This window comes from Sapajus apella, unplaced genomic scaffold, assembly GCF_009761245.1.
Source record: "Sapajus apella isolate SASKATOON/1434 unplaced genomic scaffold, GSC_monkey_1.0 scaffold5, whole genome shotgun sequence".
In the NCBI taxonomy this organism is placed as follows: domain Eukaryota; kingdom Metazoa; phylum Chordata; class Mammalia; order Primates; family Cebidae; genus Sapajus; species Sapajus apella.
This window is the reverse complement of record NW_022436945.1, coordinates 36960341-36976061: the sequence shown is the minus strand read 5'-3', so window position 1 is coordinate 36976061 and position 15721 is coordinate 36960341. Positions and strand designations below refer to the sequence as shown.

General features: G+C 41.9%; 1 protein-coding gene across 1 annotated transcript in view; it reads left to right on the top strand.

The window, feature by feature from the left end:
- The first annotated feature begins 1274 nt into the window (after positions 1–1274).
- Positions 1275–15721, top strand: part of CORIN (corin, serine peptidase) — a 256114-nt gene continuing 241667 nt past the window's right edge. The window contains exon 1 of the mRNA XM_032274329.1: positions 1275–1504. Within this exon, the coding sequence (XP_032130220.1) occupies positions 1448–1504 (57 nt within the window). The 5' untranslated portion in view covers positions 1275–1447. The remainder of the gene's footprint in view (positions 1505–15721) is intronic.

The following is a 15721-nucleotide window of genomic DNA, read 5'->3' as shown; positions in this document are numbered from 1 at the left end:
AAAAAAAAAAAAAAAAAAAAGAATACAATCCAGAAGTCATTGCCTCAGAGGAATACCAGCTCAGCTACTTGCTAGCTTGTGTAGGCTGGTTACTTCAACTCCCTGAATCTGCTTTCTTATCTCGAAAAGACAATAATAGCATCTTTCTCAGAGTAGTTGGTGGAACTAAAAGAATACATGTAAAGTGCTTAGTACAACACCTGCCACATAGAGCTGAATTACTGTGAATTATGATAAATTTGTCAGATACTGGTTTACGAACCTGATGTTGGAATAATATGGAATCAGTGTTTCAGTTATTTTACTATATATATGCAATACTTTCTATATTTGATCTCATTTCAGAAACAAAATACTGATTCCCCCATTTTACAAATGCATAGTTTTTTCTCAGCAATAATATTTAAGAACCAAGTGCTTGGCACATATTTTGTTGTCTTATACATGGCTTTCTTTAAATAATGGGGATGGATTTATTCAATAACCTCATGAGTAATTTTTGAAATTTCCATTAAGATCTTGATTGAAATTGGATGAAAAATCATTTCTAAGAAAAACTCAATGAAGTGTCTTTCTTTGCCACATTTGACAATTGTGTTGGACTTGGTAAAGTAATCATTACCAGGGCCAGTATCTCCAGTGCCCTCCTTGATGCTGCGTTAGAAAAAGTAGCTGCTTCTGAATGACAGAAAGGCAAGAATTTGTTTGCCTTTTAGGTTCGGCCTGTGGGTGCCCACTGCAGGAAATCAGGAACTATTTGGAAGCAGTTAAGGTGGGGTTCTCCCTTGTCTCTGCAGCCTCAGCAAAGACTCAGGCAGTCTGGCAAAAGCAGTTTCTTCAGCATACCTAACAGAAGGCAAGTTTCCATATGCCTGATGCAAATAACGCTCACCCTTTAAACATTAAACCTTTTTTGAGATAAACTTGGTCTTTAATTGCTAGTGCCTGCAGTTAATTTTGATTTTTTTATTGGCTACATTCTGGTTAAAAGAAAATGCTCCAGGATGTGATATGGAAAATTTGGAGAAAAGAAACTCTTTTGCTCCCAATCACTCTTCCACAACTTAAATTGAATCGGTCCTGTCCTTTTCTGCTGCCCTCGTGGAGTGTAAGTTTTTGGAGGAGACCAGCAGAAATTGGCTTTCCATATGCCCCTGAAGAATTAACTTCTTTGAACGCAAATTGGTGAGGACATGGAGGATCTGTCATTAAGGGTTATTATGGGTGGGACCCAGAGACGAGAGTGAAGGGAGGGTGTGGTCCGCGGGTGGGATCTGTAGAGCAGATAAAATATGGGGCCCCTGGCCCTTGAAGTTCAGTGTGTGTGTCTCTCTCTCTCCCCTGAGCTTGGAGAAAGGCATCCGTAGCGCCTCCCTGGGGGACACGTAGAGGAGAGAAAAGCGACCAGGATAAGAGTGGACAGAGGAATAAGCAAGACTTGTTCTCCATGAAACAGTCCCCTGCTCCGGAAGAGCGCTACCGCACAGCCGGGTCCCCAAAGCCGGTAAGATCCAAGATTCTCTGCCCTACCGCAGCCAGGTCTGATGTCCTCTTCTTAGTCCTGGTGAATTCAGGGTCAGCCCCTCCCGCCCCCGTCCTCTCCTCCGCCCGATGCCACCTCCTTCCCCTGCAGTCGGTGAGCTCCGGCTCTGACAGTCGCGCGCTCAGCACCCTGCACCCAGTCCCTGGTCCCGACCTCCACCCGGTCGCCCGGCGTCCGAGACCCTCCCAGGGTCATGGGCAGGGTTTCCTTCAGCGTTCGAGTTGGCTTGATCCAGAGACCCCAGTCCCCACGCCGTGGGCGATGCCACCTTTCCTGCAGAGACCCTCCTCTGCATGGTGCCCTCCACGCCTCTAGTAGACTTGGCTGCGCACTGGCGGCAGCGGAGGCTGCAGATGGAGCTGTCGGAGCCGACCCCTCCACAATCCACTGCTTCCTCTCCGCGCCGGTGTCCCGGGCGCCCGGTGGCTGGAAAGACTGCGCGGCAGCCTTGTCTGGCCCAGACGTAAGCCCCCTTCCCCAGCTGCGCGCGCCTGGGTCTCGGTCCCTCCACAGTCCCGGCTCGCGCTCGGTACCCCGGCCCCCAGTTGGTGCCTGGGGATCACTCGCCCTTCCTAAGTGCTGGCACCCCAGAACTGGCCCTCTTGCAGAGTGCTGGGAACTCGTAGGTCCCTGCGCACAAACTTTCGCCGGCGTGTGGCTGCCTAGGCAGAGGTGCGCTGGCCGCCGGGGGGCGCAGGCTCTGCGCTGTAGGATTTGGCTGGCTCCGATTCAGTGTCTGAAAGGGACAGCGTTGCCTCTTGTTCAGGAGAGGAAAGAAAGGGAAGAGTACCACGGACAGTCCCCACTGGCCTGAGCCCCCAGGAAGCGGGTCTAATTTGCGGATGCCCCTCTCCGTCGGTGTCATGAGGGCCCCGGAATCCGCTTGCTACCGCGAGGGTCCCAGCTTCTCCGAAACGGGGACCGGCCGGTGACGCTTGCTGCAGGCAGAGGGCGGGCTGTGAGGGCGGAAGGGAGGTGGTGTCTTGTCGGATCTTACAGGTACTCAGTTCCCCGGCTCCCGTGGCGGGCGCCCGACGCCTGGTGCTACCTGGTCGGTCGGGGCCAGTGGATAGCGGTGTAGGCGCTTTTTGCGCGGCTTTCAGTTCCTGGGACCCAGCCCTGGGCGCTCTATGAACTCAGCAGGGAAGCTGCAGGACTGGGCATTCCCAGGGAACGTGTTTCAGTAATTCATAAAGTGGAGCTTTCCTCCAGCGGGAAACTTCTGAGAACAATGCACTGCCAAGACGGACTCCTGTACAAAACTTCGACTACTGACATATGCACAATTGTGGCTTCTAGTTTTTATTTTATTTTTTTTATTCAAAGTAACTTATTGATGGAAGCAAAACTCTGCAAAGGAACGTCAGACCGCTACCAGAAAGGGGGTGAAGTCATAACTTTCTGGTGATTATTGTCCAAGGACACATTTAAGCAGATAGTTTTGAAATTAAAGATACCACAAAACATTAATTTTGGCATAACCCTGAGGCAATGAGAAGAAACAGTGCATTTATAAAAAGTTGTTAAACCTTTTTTTTTTTTTTTTTTGGTCACAGTCAAAACATTCACTAGCTTGTTTCTGTTATCAGGTGCCCAATAATTTTGTTGTGTGAGACTGTGCTAAAAATTGGTCCTCAGGTCCTGGGGCTTGAGAGGCTAGAAGAGGTTCCTGGGGCTTGAGAGGTTAGAGGAGGCGTCTGCATAGACTCACATCTGCGCTTGGCTGACCAGTCAGTTTTCCAAAGCATACCAGAATGCTTTCCAGGACACCAAGAATTTCAATAGGATGAACTATTTTTAGGGTTATCTGGGTGTGGAATCACATCAACCTCAAAACCTCAAGATTATATAAGCCCTTTTTTAAGGGGAGGGGACTCTTTCCAGAAAGTTCCTTTCAGGGTAGGCTTACAGGACCAATGATGAATGCCTCTGTTAACCTTTCAGTGGGTTAAAGCAACAAACTGAGAATTGCTCTATTAACCTCATCAAGCACATACATATTCAGGTTTAGGGACACTATTTTTTAAAAGATGCAAAACTCATTCCTTTAGAAACCTTCATAATACTGCGGAAATCGCAACAGCAACACATAGAAGGCAGGCATCAGTGCTTCCGCATCTTACATTCCACCACCAGTTGTGGTTTCCTTTTGGGAGAGTCACATTTTCCACCATAGCTTCATGTGGATTTCAGCATTTGCTAGCTCTGTTGCCTGGCCAGCGCCTCAGTTGACCCCCTCACCACTGTTGGGGGCAGACAGGTAGTTAGAGGAGAAGCTGAATGGCCCAGGAACTCCAGAGAGTTAGCATAGTCACTTTCCAAAGCCTGTACTTTCAAATCTCCATGCTGTTAATGAGGTACTCCTTTCCTTATTTTTTCCTCTTTTCTGCTCTTCTAGCTTCTTTCAACACAAAGACTTGCGGTCTTAGGGTTTCTGAGTGTCTACACTGCTGGGGTAACAGGAGTTCTCTGAGGACTAGGAGAGCTGTAACAGAGAAATGTTCCTGAGTGTATCTGAGGGGGAAGGTTTGTTTGACCTGCTACTTCTACCTAATAAGTTATTCAACAAGTATGCATTCATGCATCCTGTTAGTCCTATAACTATTCTTGACATTCCACTTTGCTGGACCAAATGGAAAATGAGGCTGGCTGGCTAAAGAGTACTGACCCGATTCTGGCTAGATAAACATACAAGGTTCACACTGAATACTCAAGGGATTCCCAGACTTACCTGTTCCTCAGAGTCTACACATTCACACAAACACATACACACACAGACACTTTTTTGTTTTAGGTTTGTTCAGAGAGGGTGGAAATGGTAGGTACCTTAATAGTAAAAGGTGCTGTAGATGGCCTGCCTTGGTGGGAAGAGTAAGAGCTTTGGTGTCAGACCTCTGACTCTGCCCCTTAAAAACGTCAAGGCTCTGGGCAAGTCAAATTATCTTCTTGCTGGGCTCAGTTTCCTTGGTCAGAAAATGGAGATGACATTACTGACCCTGGTAAGGACACTGTGGATTATGGAATCTGTACTAGAAGTACTTTATGTAATAGTGTTATATTCCAATGAAGTTTCCCTAACCTTTTTTTTTTTTTAAACTACTTTATTGAAGTTTTGGCAAACAAAAACCTGTACATATTTAATGTAAATAATAAGTTTGGAAATAAGTATGCATCTATACAACCATCACCACAATTAATGTCATAAACCTATCCATCATCTTCAAGAGTTCCCTTCTGCCATCTTTATTATTATTATTATTATTTTATTATATGGACATTTAACATAAGATCTACCCTTTTAGCAAATTTTTAAGTATAGAATATACTATTGTTAACTACAGAAGCCATGCTGTGTAGTAGGCAAACCACTATTCTACTCTCTGCTTCTATGAGTTTGACTATTTTAAGATTCCTCTTTTAAGTGGGATCATGTAGTATTTGTCCTTCTGTGTCTGGCTTATTTCATTTAGCATAGCGTCCTCTAGGTTCATCTCTGTTGTTAGAAATGGTAGGATTTCTTTCTTTGTTAAGGCTGAGTAATATTCCATTGTATATATATACATACAATGTATATATACCCCATTTTTCTTTATCCATTCATCCATCAATGAGCATTAGGCTGCTTCCATGTTTTACAATTGAGGCAAAATATACAATTGAGGAAAGATATACCTGAGTGAATAATGCTGCAATGCCCATGGGAATGAAGATGTCTTTTCAGGATCCCAATTTCAAATCTCTTAGTTACATAGCTAGAAATGGGATCATATGGTAGTTCTATACTGTATGTTGGTACCATATGCTGGATCATATGATAGTTCTATTTTTAATTTTTTTGAGGAACTTCCATACTGTTTCCCACAATGATTGCCCCAATTTACATTCTCATGAACCATATACAAGGGATTCATTTTCTTGGCATCCAACACTTGTTATCTTTTGTTTTTTGATAATAGCCATCCTAACATCTTAATGGTGGCAAAGACGTGAAATCTCTTTGTGGTTTTCATTTGTAGTTCTCTGATGATTAGTAATGTTAAGCATCTTTTCATATACTTACTGGCCATTTGTATGTCTTCTTTGGAAACATGTCTATTCAAGTATTTTGCCCATTTTAAAATCAGGTTATTAGCTTTTCAGCTACTGAATTGAAGGATTTCCTTATATATGTTGGATATTAATCCTTTATCAGATATAAGATTTGCAAATGTTTTCTCCTGCTTTATAATTGCTTTTTCATCTTGCTGATCAAATCCTTTGCTATGCAGAAGATTTTTAGTTTAGTGTAATCCTAGTTAGTTATTATTGCTTTTTCTTTTTTGCCTGAACTTTTGGTGTCATATTCAAGAAATTATTGCCAAGGACAATGTCAAGATTTTCCCTTATGTTTTCTTTTAGGAATTTTATGGTTTCAGGTCTTATGCTTGTCTTTAATCCATTTTGACTTGATTTTTGTGCATGGTATGAGATAAAGGTCCAATTTTATTCTCTTCCACATGGATAACCAGTTTTCCCAGTACCATTTGTTGAAGACATATCTTTCCCCAATTGTATATTCCTGGCACCCTTTCAACCATGTTTGTATGGGTTTATTTCTGGCCTCTCTCTTCTGTTTCATTGGCCATATGGCTGTTTTCATACCAGGACCATACTCTTTTGATTTGTGTAGCTTTGTAATCCATTTTGAAATCAGGAGGTATGATACCTCTAATTTGTTTTGTTTTTCCTTGTTCACAATTGCTTTGGTGATTTATTTTCTAACCTGTTTTTAACTTGAGGAACCAGTCTCATCTCAGACTCATGAGGGGTATCTCAAGAATTTTTCCACTGGCAGCCTTCTGTGACTCCAGAGCCATGCTATGCAGTGGAGTAGCTGCGAACCAGTTGTGGTTGTTTAAATTTAATCAACATTAAATCAAATTAAAAATGTATTTCTTCAGTCTCCTTGGGCATATTTTAAGTGCTCAGTTATTTTATAAAGCTGGTGGTAACTGTATTGCACAGCATAGATACATGATTTCCCTCATTGCAAGTTGTTCTCTCAGGCAGTTCTAGAGCTTTCTTTTGCTTGAGTGATGATATAAGAAGATTTTAGGATGATAAATGTTTTCCTAGGTCAGGTGTGGTGGCTCATGCCTGTAATCCCAGTACTTTGGGAGGCTCAAGCAGATGGATCAACTGAGGTCAGGAATTCAAGACCAGCCTGGCCATCATGGCAAAACCCTGTCTCTACTAAAAATACAAAAATATCACCTGAGCATGGTGATGCCTGCCTGTAGTCCCAGCTACTTGGGAGGCTGAGGCAAGAGAATCACTTGAACCCGGAAGGCGGAGGCTGCAGTGAGCCGAGATCACACCACTGCACTCTAGCCTGGGCCACAGAGGGAGAAGTTTTCCTGTAAAGCACCTTTGTTTGCTTCTTTTTCTTTTAAGAAGTGGTTTTCTATAGCAGAATCACTTCTGTTTTGTTGAGGTCTCTTACATGGCTCAGATATTTGTTGAATGGTAAATGGCTAGATTCATGTATAAATCACTGACAAATGAGTATTAGTCACATAATCCTCTGAGTTCTCCCCTTCAGCCTTGATGATTTTGCTTATGTATTGTTCTTTTCCCTCCCTATTAGCTTTACAGCTGATGATCTTTCCTGGTTTTAGAGCAGAAACTGATACAACAGAAGGAGGCTCTGCTCTCTCCATATGCACTTTTACATGTTGTACCATTTTTTACAAGAATGAAAGTAGTACAATACTAAGTTCAATGTTTGGGGGGAAAATCTGCCAAGTGTCCTGATTAGTTTTTAATCAGGCTTAAAAACTCATGCTCCACCTCACTCTGTAGGACCACTTCCTGAACTCATTTCCGTTTGACAAACTATGTATTTCACTTTCATGGCCTTCCTTGTGTGTGTCAGTGTGTTCTCTTATTATAAAAACGTCAGTCATATTGGATTTAGGATTCACCCTAATCCAGCATGACCTTATCCTATCTACAACTGCAAGGACCCTATATCCAAAGGAAGGACACATTTTGAGATTTTGGTGGACATAAATTTTGGGGACACTATTCAACCTGTTGCAGATGCATAGATAGGTCAGTCCTTTCCCTACCTGGATTTCTTACCCCATGAAGTATATTCTGTTCCTGAGGCGTTGCTCAATCTGCTTTAGGGCAAGCACAGTCTGTAATGCTTATTATTCTCATGGACAGATAATCAGCATGCAAATTGGGAGATTACATTTAGCTAATAAGCGCATTCTACCTGGATGTGGAATGCATGGGATAACTCACCTTGTGACTGCTGAGTCAGCTGTTCTTCCCCACATCCATCTCTGTTCCCAGCTCTGTCTTCAGTTTCTACCCTTTCTCTTCACTCATAAAGAGCCACAGTCATCCTGGAGCACTGGCTTGTCTGTCTGCCTCATTCTTGAGCCTTCTGCAGTGGCATTTGGTCTGCTCTGAGCTCTGCTGAAGGGTGCCCGTGAATTATGCCTTCCCCCCTGCCTGCTGGCAGTTGCTCCAGTCAGCTCACCTGACAGCAACTGTTTGCATATTTTCCTGCAATACATCTCTACATGTCCAAACCATCAGAGCTGGTGGTGACAAATGCAGTGTCAATGCTTGGTCAGGCTGGTTGGGGATCCAAGGTGGTCCTGTAGGTGATCCATCTTGTCATTTAATATCAGTGATGAAACTCTGTAAGAGGCTCAAGACGACATCTGTGAAGAAGGGCCAGTCAGCCAACAGGCTGGCTTAGGAGCAGGGCAGAAAATACAGGGGCGGGTTGCAAAGACCATTTTGGTGTCTCCAACATGTACTTCCTTAGCCTAGGGTCCTTTCAACCCCTGTTAACCTTTAGTTTGACAACACTTGAAGAGTACCTTTTGTTTCCAGCACTTGGGGGGAATTTTAAAGGCCTTATGCAGCTATGAAAGTAGATGTCAGTCCCTGAGAGGCCATGAAAGTGTCATAGATAAAGATTGACAGTACCAGGAAATCTTAATCTGGGACTCCAACACCCTCCTGAATGGTGAAAAATCTTTTTATGAATAGTTCTGTTTGCGTTTTTCTGGCTACAGCACCACAACTTCCCAAGAAAGGAAAGCCATAAGCTAGATCTAAATAGCTTTAACGTATGAGAATTCAGCCACACAGCCTAGACAAAAAGAATACATTCCTCCCCTTATTCAACAGGAGACATCAGTGAACAAAACAAAGATCCATGCATTTGTGAAGATTAATTTCTAACTAAGCAATAACCCTAAACCAGGAGTGTAGGGAGGAGAGATGAATGTTTAATTAAGACGAGTCATTATACTCATTGTCCTGGAGGAAGAGCAAAAGATGAGAGAAAGGAATCTGCCGTTTCAGAACTCTGGTGACTTTTACGTGCATTCTTCTTGCAGTTCTACACATGATCCTGGGTTTAAAGATCTGTACCATTTTATTCTCTAACCTCAAGCCAATTAATTAATCTGGTCTTTAACCGATGAGCCTGTTCTAGCTCTGAAAAAAAAATACCATGTGGGATTTATTGATGGAAGTTACATTGGACCCCAGTGTGACACTCTCTTAAGCCTTTTCGGGGATTAGTTTGACAGTACACAATTTTCATCTTCATGTGTCTATTTTAGAGCCTCATTCTGGGAGCAAGATGCCACTCCTCTTTAGTGTGGTTTGAAAATCAAAGCTACCTTGTTTTATTTGCTATTTATCTGTCATCCTTTAAAATAGTTTTGTCCAAGGCAAGCACAATCAGAAAGGGGAGTTTAATATGAAGTTGATACCAGGTTGCTATGAGATTTTACAGAAGTCAGTTAACCTTTTAGATCCTGGTGTACTTGTGTAAATGAGGTAGTTGGACTATTCACTCTTTCAGGGTCTTTTTCGATCTGAAGGCTGTAATGTTTATGTGGCAGCATGCAATGAGCAGGACACTGGCCCATTTTACTTTATTCTTTCTCTCTTCCGTTTCTGACAGTTGACGAGCTGGTGTGTTTTTTCCTTCCTGACACCAGATGCATGGTATCCTAACAGCACTGCTCCAACTCTCTGACACCAACTGCATGTCCTACAATTCAACTCAATTCTGACACTATCTACCTGAAGTTAGTGTCAGATCCCACAGGACTGCCCCCACGTTAGATGACAGTTGCAAGTTCTGGGCTGCCTGCCCTTCTGACTGACTGGCCATGAATCAGGGGTTCCCATAACTCCCTCTCCAGGTTCAATAATTTTACCTAATGCCTCAAAGAATTCAGGAAGACACTTAACTCACATCCACTTGTTTGTGATGAGGGTTACAAATGAACAGCCAGTTGAAGAGGTGCATAGGGTAAGGTCCAGAAGGTCCAGAGGGGTCCTACCCCAGTAGAAATATAATGTTAGCCACAGATGTAATTTAACATTGTCTAGTAGCTTCACTCGAAAAAGCAAAAAGAAACAGATGAATTTAAACTTAATAAGATAGCTTCTTTAACTCAATATGTCCAAGATTTTATAATTTTAATATGTAATCAACATAAAAATTATTAACGAAATCTTTTACCTTCTTTTTTTTTTTGTTATAACAAGCCTTTACATTTCACTCCCCTTACAGCATTTCTCTGTTCAAATGAGCTACATTGCAGGTGCTCAGTAACACTATGTTGCTAGTGTCTAGGGTATGAGGGAGTACAGGGCTATATGGAGTGGGATGGTCTGAATAATGACCCCCTAGAATAAACCCACATCCTAATCCCTGAGACCTGTGAATGTTATTTTATATATCAGAACTGTCAAAAGGGACTTTGCAAATATAATTAAATTAAGGATTTTGAGATGGGGAGATTATCTTGGATTATCTGGAAGGTCCTGATGTGATCACAGTGCCCTTAGAGAGTGCAGGAGCTTCTGTCCCCATGGAATTGGAGTGTGCCACCTCCCAGCATATAGATGTGTTCACCAATTCACAATCTCTAAGCCCTGACACTTAGGGGTTTTTGTGGAGATTTCTTTCATTACACAGGCATGAGTATGTGGTTATTAATTCAATGACTAGCCCTCTCTTTTCCCAGGAGGCTGGGGAGTAGGGCTGAAAGCTCTAGACTTCTAATCAAAGCTTAGTCTTTCTGGAGACCAGCCCCTATCCTGAAGTTAAATAGGCATTGTCAAGAATCCAAGAATCACCTTGTTAGAACAAAAGGTACTCTTATCACTTGTATCACTCAGGATATTGCAAGGGATTTAAGGAGTCCTGTGTCAGGAATTGGGGGAAAAAACTAAATATATATTTTTAATTATACCATAGGAGTGCTGCCTGGGTAAGGAGCATCCTAGATGATCTTAGTGTCCACTTCCCTCTTAGTGTGCATTTGCTAATTCTTCGTATAGTCACCCTTTGCCAAAGTGAAAAATTGCCTATTCAACCCCAAAAGACCGATCAGAGGAAAGCTGGGAGGCAGTTTAAATCACCATAGCCCTGGTTTCTCTGAGGGTATCTACTCTGGCTGGAGGTCAGATCCTATCATCCTACCTACATATGCAGCTACGGGTGGTGAACAGAACGGGGAGACACAGTCATTGGTATCAGCACTCTTCTACCAGATGGCCCAGGATAAAGCTGGGCGCCAGGTGTGCCTCTGGGTGCTGTGGAAGTGTGCACAGGAGAAAAATCTGTTTCCTTAAATTACTAGGTAAGAAATATGCCCCTATGCGTTCAAAGTAAAGAAATATTTTTTAAGAAACATAATAAAAATATGCTCAGAATAGCAAAGGACTAGAACTTTAAGGTAGAAAGGGAAAATTCTGGGATCTCTGAAATTTAGAGGGTTGAAAGCAAAACCACTCAGGAGGTAGAGTGAGCCTGATTAAACCATTAAACTCAAGCAAGGAAATCAGCAAGGCAGCCTTAGGTGCAGAGGTGCATAGACGAGGGCTCAAGTTCTAGCTTATCACTTACTGACTGGGTGCTCCTCCAGCAAGTTAATTTCCCTTAGGCTCCATTTTCTTCTCCAAAAAGTGGGAATAATACATCTCTTACAAGGCTGTAGTAAGGACTTAATGAAAGAATGTATTAATGAAAATGCTAGAATGCATGTTGCTAAATATATGTATTTTTTTTTGTTACTTTTATCTAGTTGTGCGAATCTCTAATAAAACATCCCTCTTGAATTGAAATCTGATTTGCAGGAATTTAGTGGCTGTCTCTAGAGAAAAAAGAAATGTTGCTTCCAAAGCCTGAGTTCTCTTATGAGGTAAAGTAAGGCAAAAATGAAACAACTGAAAGGTAAAGTTGTTTACCTTTATGGTCTTTATTGCTTCCTTTATGGTCTTTAGTAGTACTACCCCAGTAGAAATATGTTAGCCACAGATGCAACTTAAAATTGTAGCTGCACTTGAAAAAGCAAAAAGAAACAGATAGATTCAATCTTAATAAGATAGCTTATTTATCTCAATATATTCAAGATTTTATCATTTTAATATGTAATCAACATAAAAATTACTTACCTTCTTTTTTTCATAACAAGTCTTTAAATTTCACTACCCTTACAGCATTTCTCAATTCAAATGAGCTACACTGCAGGTGCTCAGTGATGACATGTAGCTAGTGCCTGTGGTATTGGAGAGTACACGGCTATATGGAATGAGATGTTCTGAATAATAACCCCCTTGATAAACCCACATCCTAATCCCTGAGACCTGTGAATGTTATTTTACATGTTAAAGGGGACTTTGCAAATGTAATTAAGGATTTTGAGATGGGGAGATTATCTTGGATTATGTGGGAGGTCCTGTTGTGATTACAATGCCCTTAGAGAGGCAGAAGGGTCAGAGTCACATGTGACAATTAGTGATGATGGATGTAGAGAAGGAAGGAGGAATGTGCTTTGAAGATATAGGAAGGAGCCACAAGCCAAGGAATAGAGGCAGCCACTATAAGCTGGAAAAGCACAGATTCTCCCCTCAAAACCTTCGGAAGGAAGTAGCCTTGATAACACCTTGACCAGTGAAAGTGATTTCAGACTTCTGACCTCCAGAATTGTCAGAGAATAAATTCGCGTTGCTTTAAACCACCAAGTGTATGGTAATTTGTTATAGCAGCAAGAGGAAATGACTGTATAACTGATACACAAATATTAACATCATTTCCAAGCCTGTTTTGTGAAGGTGTTGCCTTGGTTGCAGAGTCTTAGACAATTACAGTTGGCTTCATGTCACCTTGCGCTGGGGTAAGCATTTGCAATCATTCCTAGGGTTTTCATGCATTACTGCCATCTTAGTGCTGGGGTCTTTTTCTTTCTCTGACTCAACTGCTGCCTTTGATGGCAAAAACTCTGTTCATGTCTTATCACCACCCTTAAGCCCTTACAGACGAACAGAGGAGGGAGGTTTTCATATTAGGATATAGTGTGCAGCAGAAAAAAAAAAAAAAAAAAAACAATGGTTGGCCAGGCACAGTGTCTCATGCCATAATGCCAGCACTTTGGGAGGCTGAGGCTGGCAGATTGCCTGAGGTCAGGAGTTCAAGACCAGCCTAGACAACATGGTGACACCTTGTTTCTACTAAAAATATAAAAATTGGCCAAGCATGGTGGTGGGTGCCTGTAATCCCAACTAGTTGAGAGGCTGAGGCGGGAGAATCGCTTGAGCTTGGAGGTTGCAGTGAGCCAAGATCACGCCACTGCACTCCAGCCTGGGTAACAGAGTGAGGCTCTATCTCCAAAAAAAAAAAGCAATGGTTTAAAAAAGTTACTGGCACTCTTTTTGTTTAAAATTGTACTTTAGGGTCTGGGGTACATGTGCAGATCATGAAGGATTGTTGCATAGGTACATACATGGCAAGGTGGTTTGCCGCCTTCATGCCCCCATCACCTATATCTGGTATTTCTCCCCACGTTACCCCTCCCCACCCTCCCCACTCCCTGCTGTCCCTCCCCTAGCCCCCCTAGATGACTGCAGTATGTGATACTTCCCTCCCTGTGTCCACATTTTCTCACTGTTCAATATCCGCCTATGAGTGAGAACATGCGGTGTTTGGTTTTCTGTTCTTGTGTTAGTTTGCTGAGAATGATGGTTTCCAGATTCATCCATGTCCCAATGAAGGACACGAACTCATCGTTTTTTATGGCTGCATAGTATTCCATGGTGTATATGTGCCATATTTTCTTTATCCAGTCTATCGTTGATGGTCATTTGGGTTGATTCCAAGTCTTTGTCTGTTATTGTAAATGGTGCTGCAATGAACACACATGTACATGTATCTTTATAACAGAACGATTTATAATCCTTTGGATATATACCCAGTAATAGGATTGCTGGGTTGAATGGTATTCCTGTTTCTAGGTCCTTGAGGAATCACCACATTCTCTTCCACAATGGTTGAACTATTTTATACTCCCACCAATGGTGTAAAAGTGTTCCTCTTTCTCCACATCCTCTCCGGCATCTGTTGTCTCCAGATTTTTTAATGATTGCCATTCTAACTGGCGTGAGATGGTATCTCAGTGTGGTTTTGATTTGCATTTCTCTAATGACCAGTGATGATGAGCATTTTTTAATGTTTGTTGGCCTCATATATGTCTTCTTTTGAAAAGTGCCTGTTCATATCCTTTGCCCACTTTTGAATGGGTTTGGTTTTTTCTTGTAAATCTGTTTTAGTTCTTTGTAGATTCTGGATATGAGCCCTTTGTCAGATGGGTAGATTGCAAAAATTATTTCCCATTCTCTTTGTTGCCAGTTCACTCTAATGATTGTTTCTTTTGCGCACAGAAGCTCTGGAGTTTAATTAGGTCTCATTTGTCTATTTTGGTTTTTGTTGCCAATGCTTTTGGTGTTTTAGTCATGAAGTCCTTGCCTATGCCTATGTCCTGAATGGTTTTGCCTAGGTTTTCTTCTAGGGTTTTGATTGTGTTAGGTCTTATGTTTAGATCTTTAATACCTCTGGAGTTAATTTTAATGTAAGGCGTCAGGGAGGTTTCTGCTTTCTGCACATTGCTAGACAGTTTTCCCAATACCATTTATTAAACAGGGAATCCTTTACCCATTCCTTGTTTTTGTTGGGTTTGTCAAAGATCAGATGATTTTAGATGTGTGGTGTTGCTTCTGAGTCCTCTGTTCTGTTCCATTGGTTTATGTCTCTGTTTGGGTACCAATACCATGTTGTTTTGATTACTGTGGCCTTGTAGTATAGTTTGAAGTCAGGCAGTGTGATGCCTCCAGCTTTGTTCTTTTTGCTTAGGGTTGTTTTGGCTATGTGGGCTCTCTTTTGATTCCATATGAAGTTTGAAGTGGTTTTTTTCCAGTTCTGTGAAGAAGGTCATTGGTAGCTTAATGGGGATAGCGTTGAATCTATAAATTACTCTGGGCAGTATGGCCATTTTCATGATATCGATTCTTCCCAACCATGAGCATGGAATGTTTTCCATCTGTTTGTGTTCTCTCTTATTTCTTTGAGCAGTGCTTTGTAGCCCTCCTTGAAGAGGTCCTTTACATCCTTTGTTAGTTGTATTCCTAGGTATTTTATTCTCTTTGTAGCAATTATGAATGCGAGTTCGCTTTTGATTTGGCTCTGTTAGTCTGTTATTGGTGTATAGGAATGCTTGTGATTTCTGCACATTGATTTTCTATCCTGAGACTTTGCTGAAGTTGCTTATCAGTTTCAGGAGATTTTGGGCTGAGACGATGGGATCTTCTAAATATACAGTCATGTTGTCTGCAAATAGAGACAATTTGACTTACTCCTTTCCTAATTGAATACCCTTTATTTCTTTTTCTTGCCTGATTGCTCTGGCTAGAATTTCCAATACTATGTTGAATAGGAGTGGTGAGAGAGGGCATCCTTGTCTTGTGCCAGATTTCAAAGGGAATGCTTCCAGTTTTTGCCTGTTCAGTATGTTATTGGCTGTGGGTTTGTCATAAATAGCTTTTATTATTTTGAGATATGTTCCATCGATACCTAGTTTATTCAGAGTTTTTAGCATAAAGGACTGTTGAATTTTGTGGAACGCCTTCTCTGCATCTATTGAGATAATCATGTGGTTTTTGTCTTTGGTTCTGTTTATGTGGTGGATTATGTTTATAGACTTGTGAACCAGCCTTGCATCACCAGGATGAAGCCTATTTCATCATGATGGATAAGCTTTTTGATTTGCTGTTGCATTCAGTTTGCCAGTATTTTATTGAAGATTTTTGCATCTA